Source organism: Dipteris shenzhenensis, chromosome 6, assembly GCF_047967505.1.
Source record: "Dipteris shenzhenensis isolate YYH24624 ecotype China chromosome 6, Dip_SZ_1.0, whole genome shotgun sequence".
Taxonomy (NCBI): domain Eukaryota; kingdom Viridiplantae; phylum Streptophyta; class Polypodiopsida; order Gleicheniales; family Dipteridaceae; genus Dipteris; species Dipteris shenzhenensis.
The window spans coordinates 50087668-50100688 of record NC_141601.1 but is presented as its reverse complement, the minus strand read 5'-3'; the positions used below and the strand labels follow the sequence as shown (position 1 = coordinate 50100688).

Below are 13021 nucleotides of genomic sequence, written 5' to 3'. Positions count from 1 at the left end.
AACACAGCACTAGGGGCCATAAATAAGGGCTGGGCCCCCCAAGTAGGTCTTTATTGCAATGGAAATCTATTGTACAACGTGGCTCGTGAGGGAGCAAGAGTTTGAGTACAGAGTCTAGCTCATGAGGGAGCAAGAGTCTGAGTACAGAATCTCAACATGAACTGAGAGCTTAGAGGCTCTTAATTTAAAGACTAGGCCAAGCAACTAGAAAGCATGTGCTTTCCAAAAGCTAGCCTACTTTCTTGGCTAGAATTTTCATGGGCTTGTCTCCAATAGCAAGCACTTCCTCCAAAAAGTGGGGCGTCTTTAATGCTTTTAGCTCAAGTGGGTGCTTCATTATATGAGGCGCCACTTGTCTTGTTCTTTTCCCTTTAAAGGTAGGGAATTAAGCACTCTCCAAAGTCTTGCACCTTGCACAAACGATATCCAACACTTTAACCCATTAGAGGTTAGCCAAATGCCTTAAGACTCATCCTAGTCCCTTATGGGCGTCCCCAAAGTGTTCTTTAACCAATGCAACACAAAGGAAAATGAAACTTGTTCTGGTTAACTGAAGTCAACTTTCTTTGACCAAAGTCAATATAAAAGATTTCTCTTTATTTCTTAAAAGAAGTACATATTCGTGACATCCCCTCGACTTCTAATCAATTGCCCTCAACTAAAAAGCTTCTTGGTATAATTTATATATATACCTTTGTAAGACTAGAATACGTCCAATCATAAAAATTTAGATTTTTTGTTGTTCTAAAGACCAAAAATCTACACAGAAAATAAAAGAGAAAACGAAAGAGAAGAAAAAATAGAGGTAAACAAAAACTTTAATGGCAAACAAAAGGAAGACATACTTAGCAAGCAAAGCAACACTTATGTCATCATCAGTGCCCAAGCATAAGCAGCTATATTGGGTTTCTAAAGACCCGCGGAGTCTCTTGGGCAAGCCCAGTGCTTACTAAAATATGTCCAAAAAAAAAAAAGAGAGAAAGAAAACAAGAAGTAAAGAAGAAAGAAAGAAGGTGACTAAGCAAAAATAAAGAAGCAAGTCAAGAAACAAAATCTTCCAAAAAACTGGAATAAAATCTCTCTCTCTCTCTCTCTCTCTCTCTCTCTCTCTCTCTCTCTCTCTCTCACACACATTTAAAACATAAAAAGCTAAAAGGACCCTTTACATTTATGTATCGCTTCCTACAAAGATTTTGGGAGTACTCAGAGAAAAAGTCCTCATCCACCAACTTGGCATCAAGCGCCAAATAGTTCTTGAACTTGACAAGGTACCTACGGATAACATTGCCCCCGGGGTCCTTTCTTCTCAGAGTGACACGATTTGTTCCGTTGAAGAACTCTCCACTTTTGGTGGTTCTGCTTGGATGGGCCCCATGGATACCAATCTTTGATATTTCTTTAGAAGACTCACGGGGAAGACGTTGTGGATCTTCCAATTCGCTAGTAGTTCTAGTCTATATGTGACTTCATTTATTGGCTCACTGACTCGAAAAGGTCCGTAATATCTATAGACAGCTTTTAATATATATTGTCTCTTTTCCTTTCATCTTAGTGAGTCTGGCTTTCCCGAACTTGAGGAGTACCCAATCTCCTTCTTGGAGATTCATCTCCCCTCTATGCTTATCCGCTGCTCTTTGTGCTTCTCTCTGGATCTTTCTATGGTTGTTTGAACCTGAGAAAAACCTGTCTCGAGGTCAAAAAAATACTGGTCCATGGGCGGTAAAATCATCCTTGGTCCTAAGAATGGGCGGTAAAATCACCTTCCATAGATTGCTTCAAAAGAGGCTTTTCCTATGGAACTATAGGTGGTGGTTTATGCAAACCATAGTTAGGGGCAACGGAAATGGGGAAACGGGAAATGAAAATGGAAATGAAAACGTTTCAAGATTCCGGGAGGGCTGAAATTGGAAAACGCCACATCAGCAAGGGGGTTTTGAGATTACATTCAGCACAATGAGCGCACACACATTTAGAATGCTACAGGTAACAGCCTATAGCCTACCAGTAACTTAAACATAGTTCATAGTATTGTGAGAAGTGCTGCGGAAATGAACGGGACAGAGAGAGAGAGAGAGAGAGAGAGAGAGAGAGAGAGAGAGCACGCCTCACACACAAATAAAACTGTGAAGGAAAGAAAGGAGAGAAAGGCACAAGAGAACTGCAAGTGATCTCTGGAGAGAACCAACAGGCTGCTCGAGAGCTCAGACGGACAGCTCAACAACCACAATGAAAAGGAGGCACAAGGAATGGAAGGACTGCTCCACAACCCTGCCCCTGAGAAGCTACACTGGGCTGGCTCTGCTCCTCCACCAGACACTGGAAAGAACTGCTGAAAACACAGGTGGGGGGGGCCTATATATAGCCCCCCAGCCTCCTAGTTGGCCAGCAAGGGGTAGGGCCGACCAGCCTGCCCATATGGCCGACCCTAAAGCCCTACAAGTGGGGCTCCCCAGGGCCCTATATCAGGGCTGAGCCCCTGCCACAAACAGGCCCACCTGAGGGCCAGCAGCAGCCCCACGTGGCCGACCATATGCTGCTCAAGACAGGCCTCCACACTGCCTCCATGGTGCACCACAGAGAACACCTCCAGGGGCTGCTCACACAGCACGCAATCGGGTCCATGAGCTGCCCTTATCAGCAGGGATCTGACCTGCAACCCTAGGCGCCTCCAAAGCCGGCTGCCCCGCCTACACAGCCCTAGACTACCCTCAACAGAGGGGCGGGCACACCCACAACACAAGCCCTCACTCTCTATGCTATCCTCACTCACTGGGCAGGCACACCCACAAGCAAGGTATGTGACAGTTGTCAAATAAAGCTCTCCAAAACAAACTCATCATCCGGAGGTCTTGATCACTTACTATTGATTTGGGCAGCCAATGGTGCTTGAAGATCTATGCCATTAACAATTGTGCCATGTGATCCATTTGGATGGTCTTCTTGATAATAATAAAGTCCCTAGATCAAAGATGAAGTCCATGGCTATGCTTTACCATGGGACTTGAGGCACTCAAAGTGGCATCAATAGCCCTAGGGTCTTTTGTCTGTCATACTTTACTTTTTGGCAAGTAAGGCATTCCGTTACAAACTTGTAGACGTCCTTCCACATACTTGGCCGAAAGAAGTACCTTTCAATAGCTTGTGTTGTGGTGGAGATATTTCGATGGCTTGCATAGGATGGTGCATGAGTTTCCTCCATTACTTACATCTGCATGTCAACACAGATGATCGTCCTTCAAGAGATACCCATCCTTGAGAAAATATTGGTTGGTTGTCTGGACTTGCTGAATATTCTCCATGATCTTTCCAAAGTCTAGGTCTTGTAAAAAGTGCTCTTTCATCTCTTCGAAATCTCTAGGATGAGCAGTGGTAAGATTATTTGCCACTCTATTCTATGCTCTTGGGATATGGACAATCTGAAACTGGAATATGGACAAAAAGTTTGCCCATCCCAAATGCTTTTTTGAGAGCTTGGTTTGGATAAAGAAGTACTTGAGGCTTTGCTGATTTGTCTTGACCATGAGATCAGCCCCCAAAAGATAGTGTTTGCAGATACTACGAGCATGAATTACTGCCAGCATCTCTTTCTCATACGTTCTCATGTGTCTCTTTGCATCTCACGATCTCCTACTTTCGTAAGCAACCACATGTCCATTTCCAGCTCCCTCTCTACAAGCATCGCAATCCACATCGAAAGGCTTGTATAAATCAGGAACAATGAGAATCGGCTCCATGGTTAGCTTCTCCTTAAGAGTGTTAACAGGGCTGTCCTTTGTCACTCTCCCCATCTGAAAACTGCAAATTTCTTGGTTTAAGCATGTAACGGAGCTGCAATATCAGCAAAGTGTCTTCTATAGCTTGAACATAGCCATAAAAAGCTGCGCACTTCATGCAACATTCTCAATTCGGACCATTCATGAATGGCTTTGATCTTTGCAAGATCCATCCGTATGCCATCTTTGGAGATATGGATTTCATCTAGCATTTCTTTCCATTGATAATAAGCTCTAAGTTCAGAAACAAGTTGGAATGGATAATCATTCAACTTTGCATTGGAAACAGCAAATACAGATCAAAAAGTCTCCATGGTCTCTCCCTCCCTCCCTCCACGCCTCATGGTCTCTCCCCTCGCTCCTTCACGGTCTCTCCCTCGCTCCTTCATGTTCAGTGATGGTGTATGAGGTGGAGGGTTGTGATAAAATCATCATCACTCAAATCCTAGACTGGGATCTACATGTAAAGTGTCTATGAGGTTGGAAAATCCAGTCCATCATCCTGTTGAAAGTAGCTGGAGCATTCGTTAAGCAAAAAGGCATGACTAAGAACTCATATAACCCAAAAGTCATCCGAAGATCCGCCTTATCAATGTCTTGGGGATGTATGATCATAACCACTCTTCAAGTCAATCCCACTGAAAATAATGGCTCCCTTTGAGCGATCCAACACATCATCAATGCGTGGAATCAGAAACCTATTCTTAGCAGTTATCTTGGTGAGGGATCTATAGTCCACACACATTCTATAAGACCCATCTTTCTTCTAGACCAACAACACAATGAGCAAAAAGAAGAACTAGGTCTAAGGAGTCCCTTGGAGAGCCCATCACTATCCCCACCTGTGAGACCCCGATTTGAGGGGACAAGCGGGCAGGAGATAATAAGGGGATGAAGAGGGCATGCAGGGCAGGATTGTGGCCTGCTAACTGCAGCCCAAGAGCCTGTTTAAGGGCCTATTTATAGGTGGCCAAGTCGGCCTGGTCAGCTCCTGGTCAGCCAAAATGGCCGACCCATTGCCTAGATAAGGGCGCCCCTTGCAGGTCGGCCATGCAGGCAGGGGGCCGACACCCTGCTGGCCGGTTTTGTAAGTCCTGGACAGGGCCTATATAACGGGCACCTCACTCCTTTCCCTTGTCCACTGGACTGAGGCCTCCACCCACGGGCAGCGTTCTTCGAGGGAGGAGATCTCTAAGGATACTCAGCAGTTTTGGACAGCACCCTTGCTGCCTACTTTGTGCTCTCTGGAGCTTGTTTATCCCACACTCTGTGGAAGAATATAGTCTGAGTTCTCTCTCTCTCTCTCTCTCTCTCTCTCTCTCTCTCTCTGTGGAAGAATATCCTACACCTAGACATGCTAGAGTCTGTACCCTTTGTGACATGCACACAGTTGAGACGGAGGCACATGTAGCTCTACAGTGCCCCCGATATGCACATATCAGGGAGGACTACCAGCAGATACTAGGGGACTCGCTCACTTGACATCAGTTCTCTTCACTGCCTCTCCGGCAGCATTGGGATCTTTTGTCACTCGTCTTTTTACCTGTCGTCAGGAACTCATAGACTCCTGACCCCTCTCCTTGAGGAGACTCTTTTTACATTGTATCGAGACGGGTCCCATGGGTCATTTTTTGGCCCCCCGAGGACGCTAATAAATTCTACTTCTACTTCTACTTCTCATGTGCTGTAGCAAGGTTTCATAGTATATGTGTGATCATCTATCAAAGTTTTCTGAGTGTTCTATGAGCTGAGATTGTAGAGACTGTCCTACTATTTCCAACATGGTATCAGAGCATGATTTCCAGCTCTAGAAAGGGGAGTTCCTCAGCAAGAAGGCAACTCCAATCGACACTCGGGTTTGCTACGTGGTCAAATTTTCCATTGCAAGTCCATTTTTCAGTTTGTTGTGTGCTATTACAATGAAGATGGAAGAGAAAGAGCCATCTATAGCCTCTTCATCCCATGCTTGTCCTTCCTCCTCCTTTTCTCATCCTCCTCCTTCATTCAACCCTAGCTTTGGCGAGTCTGGGAAGCTAATGGGACTAACTATCCCATATGGAAGGTGAAGATCCGGACACAATTGTCACTTTGCACCCAAGTGCAGGGGTGCATGTGACAATTGATGTGACCGAACTGCCCATGCCAATATTTGGATCTGCCATGGTCCCCGTGCCTTCTTTTGGTCTGAGAGGTTGCCCTCCTTCTTACCTTGAAAGACCACCTTGGGAACGGCGTTCAAAGCAAGGAAGACAGCATTTGTAGCAAAGGCTGATGGCGGGGCTGAAAGAGCCAGTACATTGGCGACGGAAAAAGTAGGCGCTTTCGCAGCCTTTTTGGCAAGCCACTTAGGACAATCCTTCTTGCCGTGCCCAACGATGTGACAATGAAAGTAACGATGTTCTCGATGGTACCGCTTTTATTCGTCAGGCTGTAGATAGCCTCCCGTAATGCCCGCTTTAGCCTTCTCATCTAGAGTCATCTTTGGGTTGGACTCCTCCTTTTGACCAGAAGCCTAGCCATCATTCTTTCGGTATCGGTTGTCCTTCTGATCCTTACCCGCTCTGTTCTTTGACTGTTGCGGGGCTTTGGAATCCTTCTGGACCTACTTGGGCTTTCCCCCGTTCAGCATCATTTCTTGATTTTGGACGAGAGTCAACGCCCACTCGTAATCGAGCAGGTCGAAGTTCCAGATGGTAAAACAGATGTCAGTGTCCAATCCTCGAGTGAATTGCTCTCAAACACACCCAACTGCTGCGCCAGAGTGATGACCTTATTACTATAAGTCAACACAAGCAAACCATTTTGGGAGAGACCAGAAAACTCATCCTCCAAGTTAAGCATATACTACGGCGGTAACGTTGCCCTAACGAAATTCGTCTTAAAAGTTGTTGGGTTCATATGCTTCCTATATATGTTGGGTTCATATGCTTACTAGCCCAATGTTGCCACCAGGTAACCGCCTCACCGGTAAGATGAGGGGTTGCTAGGTGGACTTTGTCTTGCTCATCTTGAATCTGTGCTGACAGAAAATGAGCCACAAACTGATGAATGAACCGAAGAATAGCTGAATGGTCACACTTACCATCATATTTAACAAAATTTGGAGTGGACCGGGTGAGTGGTGTTAGTTGATGACCAAGCTATGGCGGTGACTGCTGCTGCACTCAAACTTGCCTGCATAGTGGCTAACATCTGTTTGTGTTGGAGAAGGATCGCCTTTCGGTCTAGCTTTTGTTGTCTCTTTGCTTGGGCGAGCTCTGCGTGTTGCAGTGCCTCCTCATTCTTGTGTTCCTCACACATCACTAAGAGCAGTTTTTCAAAATCTGTGGTCCTCTTTCTTCCTGTGGCTTTTCAGCTTCTTTTTCCTCTAGACGTTTTGTCTAGTCAAACTGTCTTCTGCTTGCCCTCACTTCCCATCCAGCTCCCCAACCTTCAGCACTTCAAAACAGCTCCCCTCCTGCCTCTTGTGAGCAGCCCTGTGGACAGCATCAAGATCTCAGTATTGGTCGGTGTTGCCTCTCAAGTCTTTGGATTTGCAATACAAGTGCACAATGTACTCTTCAGAAGCGCGTTTCCGTGAGTGTTATTTGTATTTCTCAGTTCACCAAGTATAAAGCAAATTCTCCCCTGATTGGGGGAGGGGGCCTTGAGTGGGTACAGGGAGCCAATCGGTTGTCGACTCCATTCTCCCTGCCCAATTACGAGCGGGCACTAACTCTCGCCTAAAATCAAGAAATGATGCTAAACGAGGGAAAGCCCAAGCAAGTCCAGAAGGATTCCAAAGCCCCGCAACAATCAAACAACACAACGGGTAAGGATTAGAAGAAGGACAACCGGTACCAAAAGAACGACGGCCAGGCTTTTGATCAAAAGGAGTCCAAGCCAAAGATGACTCTAGATGAGAAGGCTAAAGCAGGCATTATGGGAGGCTAGACGAACAGAAGTGGTATGTTGCTTTCATTGCCCCCACATCGTTGGGCATGATAAGAAGGATTGTCCTAAGTGGCTTGTCGAAAAGGCTGTGAAAGCACCTACTTCTTCTGCCGCCAATGTACTGGCTCTTCCAAACCCCGCTACCAGCCTCACCTGCAAATGCTGTCTTCCATGCTTTGAACGCCGTTCCCACGGTGGTCTTTCAAGGTAAGGAGGGCAACCTCTCAGACCAAAAGAAGGACGACCACTCATTGTTGGGGACCAGACCTCTCCGACACAGAGTGGACTCGAGTGGAGAGATTACAGTTCTCCTACTCTCATGGATGATACGCAGCAAGCCATATGCCCCTCATTAGATCATTCAGGCTGATTTCAGGGCATCCCCACTGCAGTTAGATGCGGCATTCCAGACTACCACTTATCTCTACCGCGTGCGCGCGTACGGCTCATGTACCACAGGGCAACGCAAGCTACCTTGGTTGGCACAAGCATCTTCTATGGCATTAGCAGCTCAAGGTCATCAGAGATGTTGGTGCGTGCGCAAATGTAGGTGCTTTGAGAGATTGGGTTTTCATATAGACAGGCTGCCAGTAAAGCATTGATGCTCCATTTGTCCCGCATCGGGGCAATAAATTCAACCCAATCATCCGGGAGGATCCTAGAGTACGATCAATCATCACAGAGTTCTTCTAGGCAGAGCAGGTTGCTATCTCAACCACGGTTCGCAAGAGAGACAGAGACCTTGAGACCAAGACGCAACACACCCGGCATAGGACAAACGCACAGGATCACACTCACTAACATCTTTGTTTTCAAACTTGGGGTGCAACCGACCGGGGTTACAGTGGTGCTCGTCAGACATCACGAAGCAACCAGGAGGGCACGACAAGTTACTCGTCCAAATAACAGATAGCGATCCATGACGGGCTTCTTGCCTAAACTACCTTGTCCGTCGTTGGGTGTCTTGATGTTCTATATGCCTATTGTATTGTATTGGATCAAACTGTGTCTCCACATGAGGATGATGATGCCAAGATGGCTGCATAGGTTTAAGGTGGACATGTACTATGATATCATTGACAATGTCTACACAGTTTTCTAGCATGGGTTAGGATGCTCGCTCAGTACTCCACCCTTTTGCTCATTGTATCAAGTTTTTCTTCAATCTCATAGACCCATCGGTCTTCAGCAGACTTTAATAAACTCTCTCTCTCTCTCTCTCTCTCTCTCTCTCTCTCTCTCTCATATCATAGTGAGGGTAAGATGCAACAAATGATGGATATCCTCAGCATGTTCTGTTCGGAAATGGGCTGGCTGTGAATGTTTCCAAAACTAAACTCATGATAGTCAAGACTATACAGCCAAGTAATCCCCCTTCAATCTCATATATGGGTCAGCTTGTTGATACAGTGCACTCATTCAAATACTTAGGCATTGAAATTCCAGCCAATAACAAATGGAGCAGCTGTGTGCAACGGAGAATTGATGCAGGATGGGGAAAGTATTATCAATTTGAAAATGACTGCGGCAATACCAACACAAGAAGGTGGCAAGTACGAAACATGATTTTTGGGGCATATGTGGTACAAACAGTGCTCTATGGGCTAGAGGTGTGGGGGGGGAGTATACCATCATCAAAATGGAATGATGTAGAAAAAATGCAGAAATCTTTCATTAGAAGACACCTTGGCATCAAGGCTACCACACCCTACTCTCTCCTACTCCTAGAGACAGGATGCATACCCATAGAGTTGCATGCCTTGAAGAGAGTACTCAGATACATCACAAAGGTCAAGCGCATGAATAATGAAAGGCTGCCAAAGAGGGCATGGGTAGAAAGTCAAAAGTCCCAAAAGACAAATAAGGGTAAGATTTTGGCATCTGGATGGGCACTAGATTTAAAAAAATGGTTCCAAAAATGGGAGGTAGAGAGGTACTTGGACTACTCTCCAAAGGAGGTAGATGAGGATGCCTTTCATCATGACCTGCTGAATGCACTACACAGGAAATGGCAAACAGCTGAAAACAGAGATAAGTTTGAGTACTACCGTACATTTATTAACCCCGAATATTGGGCTACTTATACAGGAAGAGAAACAGCCACGTAGAAGTACATTTGCACACCTATGGCAATACATAAGCGAAGAGCTTTGGCCTCACTTCGCACCCGATCACACCAGCTGCAGATTGAAATAGGAGGATGGAAAGATATGCCAAAAGAGAGCAGAATATGCCAATTATGTGACCAGGGAATGGCAGAAACTGAAGAACACATGGTAATGATATGCCCTTACTATACTCACATCCGGAAAGCATTTAGCTCTCTTCTCGAGGGACATAACAGACTGGCTGATATGCTACATAGCGGGTCACTCCCAGCTTTAGGAACGTTTGTCTATAAGCTTTTCAAGCACAGGAACTCACCTAAGACATAAAGGTAGTTTCTCTTAATACCCTCCCCTCCAAGGGAGGAGTCTTTGTGTATGAGGATTTTGTATGGCTCAGGTCCCATAGGCCGATTTTTTGGTCTTCAGAGGACAATAATATATTCTTCTTCTTCTTCTTCTTCTTCTCTCTCTCTCTCTCTCTCTCCCTTTCACAAGGCACACACGAGCCCAATAGTGCCTTCAGGTTGCTCTAGTTGTTTAGTTATGGGCAGCTTGCAGTTATCCTAGTAGAGGCTGGATGTTAGTAGCTCCTCTGAGCAAGTTTTGCCCACAGTGTGGAGTTTTCTGCTGAGTTCTTGTGGCATTCTTTACTGCTGTTATTTCTCTGCATATTTCCACTTTGTAAGCATTGTATATCATGAGATTGAAGAGTGTGTGTGAAAGGCCATTCAACTGCCTGAGTTTGCATTTCTCGACAGGAAGATGAACTGAATCAATGAGAGCCAACTAGTATGGGTCCATCATGGTTGCACACAGATGCTTCTTGTTAGCTCATAACCTACTTCAACTTGACCCAAGAGCATGGCTAGATTGCATTGCCTCCAGCAATATTAGTTTCCTCTAGATGCCTCCACATTACACATAACTCCGCATGAGATGCATCGGAGATCCATAGAGAGTCTACGGCAAGTGTACATTCTACAAACATGGGTCTCAACAACACAACCATATGCTTTTTTGAATTGAGAGGACCCATTATTAAGAGTTTCAATCATCTCTTTGATTACAGATGGTTCTTGTCTGTAAGATTTTTTTTTTTAAGAGTTGTCACAATCTCTAGTGAGAAAGTGCAGCATTTAACAATTCGAGTGAGACTTGCAAGCCCAATCTGTCTTGCCTACAAGCAAGCCTATCACGACAATTGCTACATAGTTGAACACACCACGGTGCTTGTATTTAAGTTGTGTAGGCATACTTGAAGGTTCCATGCCTAGGTAGTCTAGACATCTTTGCTTGGCAAAAAAACAATTTAACTTATTCACAACATGCCATGTCTTAGGGCTTCATGTAAGATATAATATACATTTAGCTACGTGAATCCAAAAACATGTCCAAACTCATCCTCTGGAAAAAACAAATATGTATATATATATATATATATATATATATATATATATAGATGAATCCATGAACATGCCCAAACTCATCCTCTAAAAACACAACACATAGAGTTTCAATCTCCTTGTAGTCATTCATAAGGTTGAAACCATAAACTCCCATCATGCATAGCGGGGGACTAGCTACTATGACATCCCCACTAATGTCATCAGCGCCCAACAGTGGGTGTAGACCATAGTATAAACATATGTTGTATACACATACAAATCCATACACCCACACATACTTGAGCATCCATTTATACAAAGGTTTTCGTACTGAGTGTTTGTGTTGGCACTCCGGAGGTGAAGGGCAACTCAACCGTGACATAGTTTGAACACATACACTCCGTAACACAGAGCAAGGACTAGCTACTATGACATATCATCGTCATCCCCTCCCATAGTGGGTGTAGACCGTAGCATAAACAAATGCTCTCTCACATATTACATATCCATGCACAGCACATATGAGCAACCATTGATATAAAAAACGTCGTGCTGAGTTACTGTCAACACTCTAGAGGTGAAGGGCACACTTAGCCAGGATCAAAAAGTAGTTCATTCAAGTAGAAATTTATGTAAACAGGCATCATATGTTAAATACAAAGGCGAACGCATTTGTTCATATATTGCAGAGCAGTTCCGCTACAAAACCAGGTTTCAACTTAGTCCAGAGTAACCAGCTACGCTGACGAAAAAAAGATTGTCCTGACTCGTGCAACGTTGAGGTCAGAACTTTCCGCCCCCGCCCAAATACCAGGCGTATAAAACGTGCACATATGCAAAAAGAGGGATCCATTCATAAAATCAGAATAATCAGCTCACCTCTTCGTTCGATGTCTATGTACGATCACCGCAGACAATATTAGCAGAATAATGACAGAGTTACAAGCGATGATCGTGGAAAGGCCAATACGAACTGGCGCCTTCTTCTTCTTGCTCTGCAGAAGTAAGGCCTGTGGCTTGATCCGCGCCATAAAAATTAAATTTCAATGCATGTGGGGCGAATCCGTCTTCCTGGGCCTTGATTCGAATCGCAATAACAAATTCTTTGCAGGATTAAGGATCCTTGGACGAAAAACTGCAGATCAAATGAGAGATATTTGGAGCCAATCAGAGTAAAATCGCAGACTTTTGAGCTTGGTCAAACGTAAGTGTTGACCTCCTACTAACCTAACCTTGGTCTAGAAGCATTGTGACTCAAACTATATACAATGAACCTCGAACATTTTCATATTCATCTATGAAAAGTGTTTTCTTTCTTTGCAAAATATTAGGCAAATAGGGCCACACGACATTATCAAAAATTGTATTAGTATTAGTTAGGGCACGCATGGAAAACATTATCTTGAGATTGATTGCAAAGATTCCATAAGCTTCTTTTCTAGGCTACAATTCTCTGAAAGGTTCGTGGCTTCCCTATATAGAGGGGAGGGACAGGGAGGAAGCTCAGCAGGGCTGTAGGGAAAGCGAGAGTGGCAGGCCGCAGGAGCTAAGAGGGGAGAGCTCGGGGCGAGAGCAGAGCAAAGGGGGGGGGCACATGGACGGCCAAAGGTCCAATTAACGTAAGCTTAATGCTTAATAAGGGCAAAGACCTTCATCTCAGGGAGGCTCCCACCCTCCCCCTCTCTCCCTTAGCATCTCTCAACCGGCTGGGAATTTTCTACACAAAATATGAATCCTTTACAATTGATTTGGGTTGAGAATCGCTAGCAGATTGCTAGCTATGAATTTTTGCTAACAGAGGAGCGGTTAGATGAAAATCTAA

The 13021-nt window shown here is 44.9% G+C and overlaps 1 protein-coding gene across 1 annotated transcript in view; it reads right to left on the bottom strand.

Annotated features, from left to right (window-relative positions):
• The window catches only part of LOC147901294 (Cyclophilin-like peptidyl-prolyl cis-trans isomerase family protein), a 67012-nt gene extending 54616 nt beyond the window's left edge, over nt 1-12396 (bottom strand). Inside the window, exon 1 of the mRNA XM_087375910.1 lies at nt 12079-12396. Within this exon, the coding sequence (XP_087232036.1) occupies nt 12079-12230 (152 nt within the window). The 5' untranslated portion in view covers nt 12231-12396. The remainder of the gene's footprint in view (nt 1-12078) is intronic.
• Nucleotides 12397-13021: the final 625 nt, after the last annotated feature.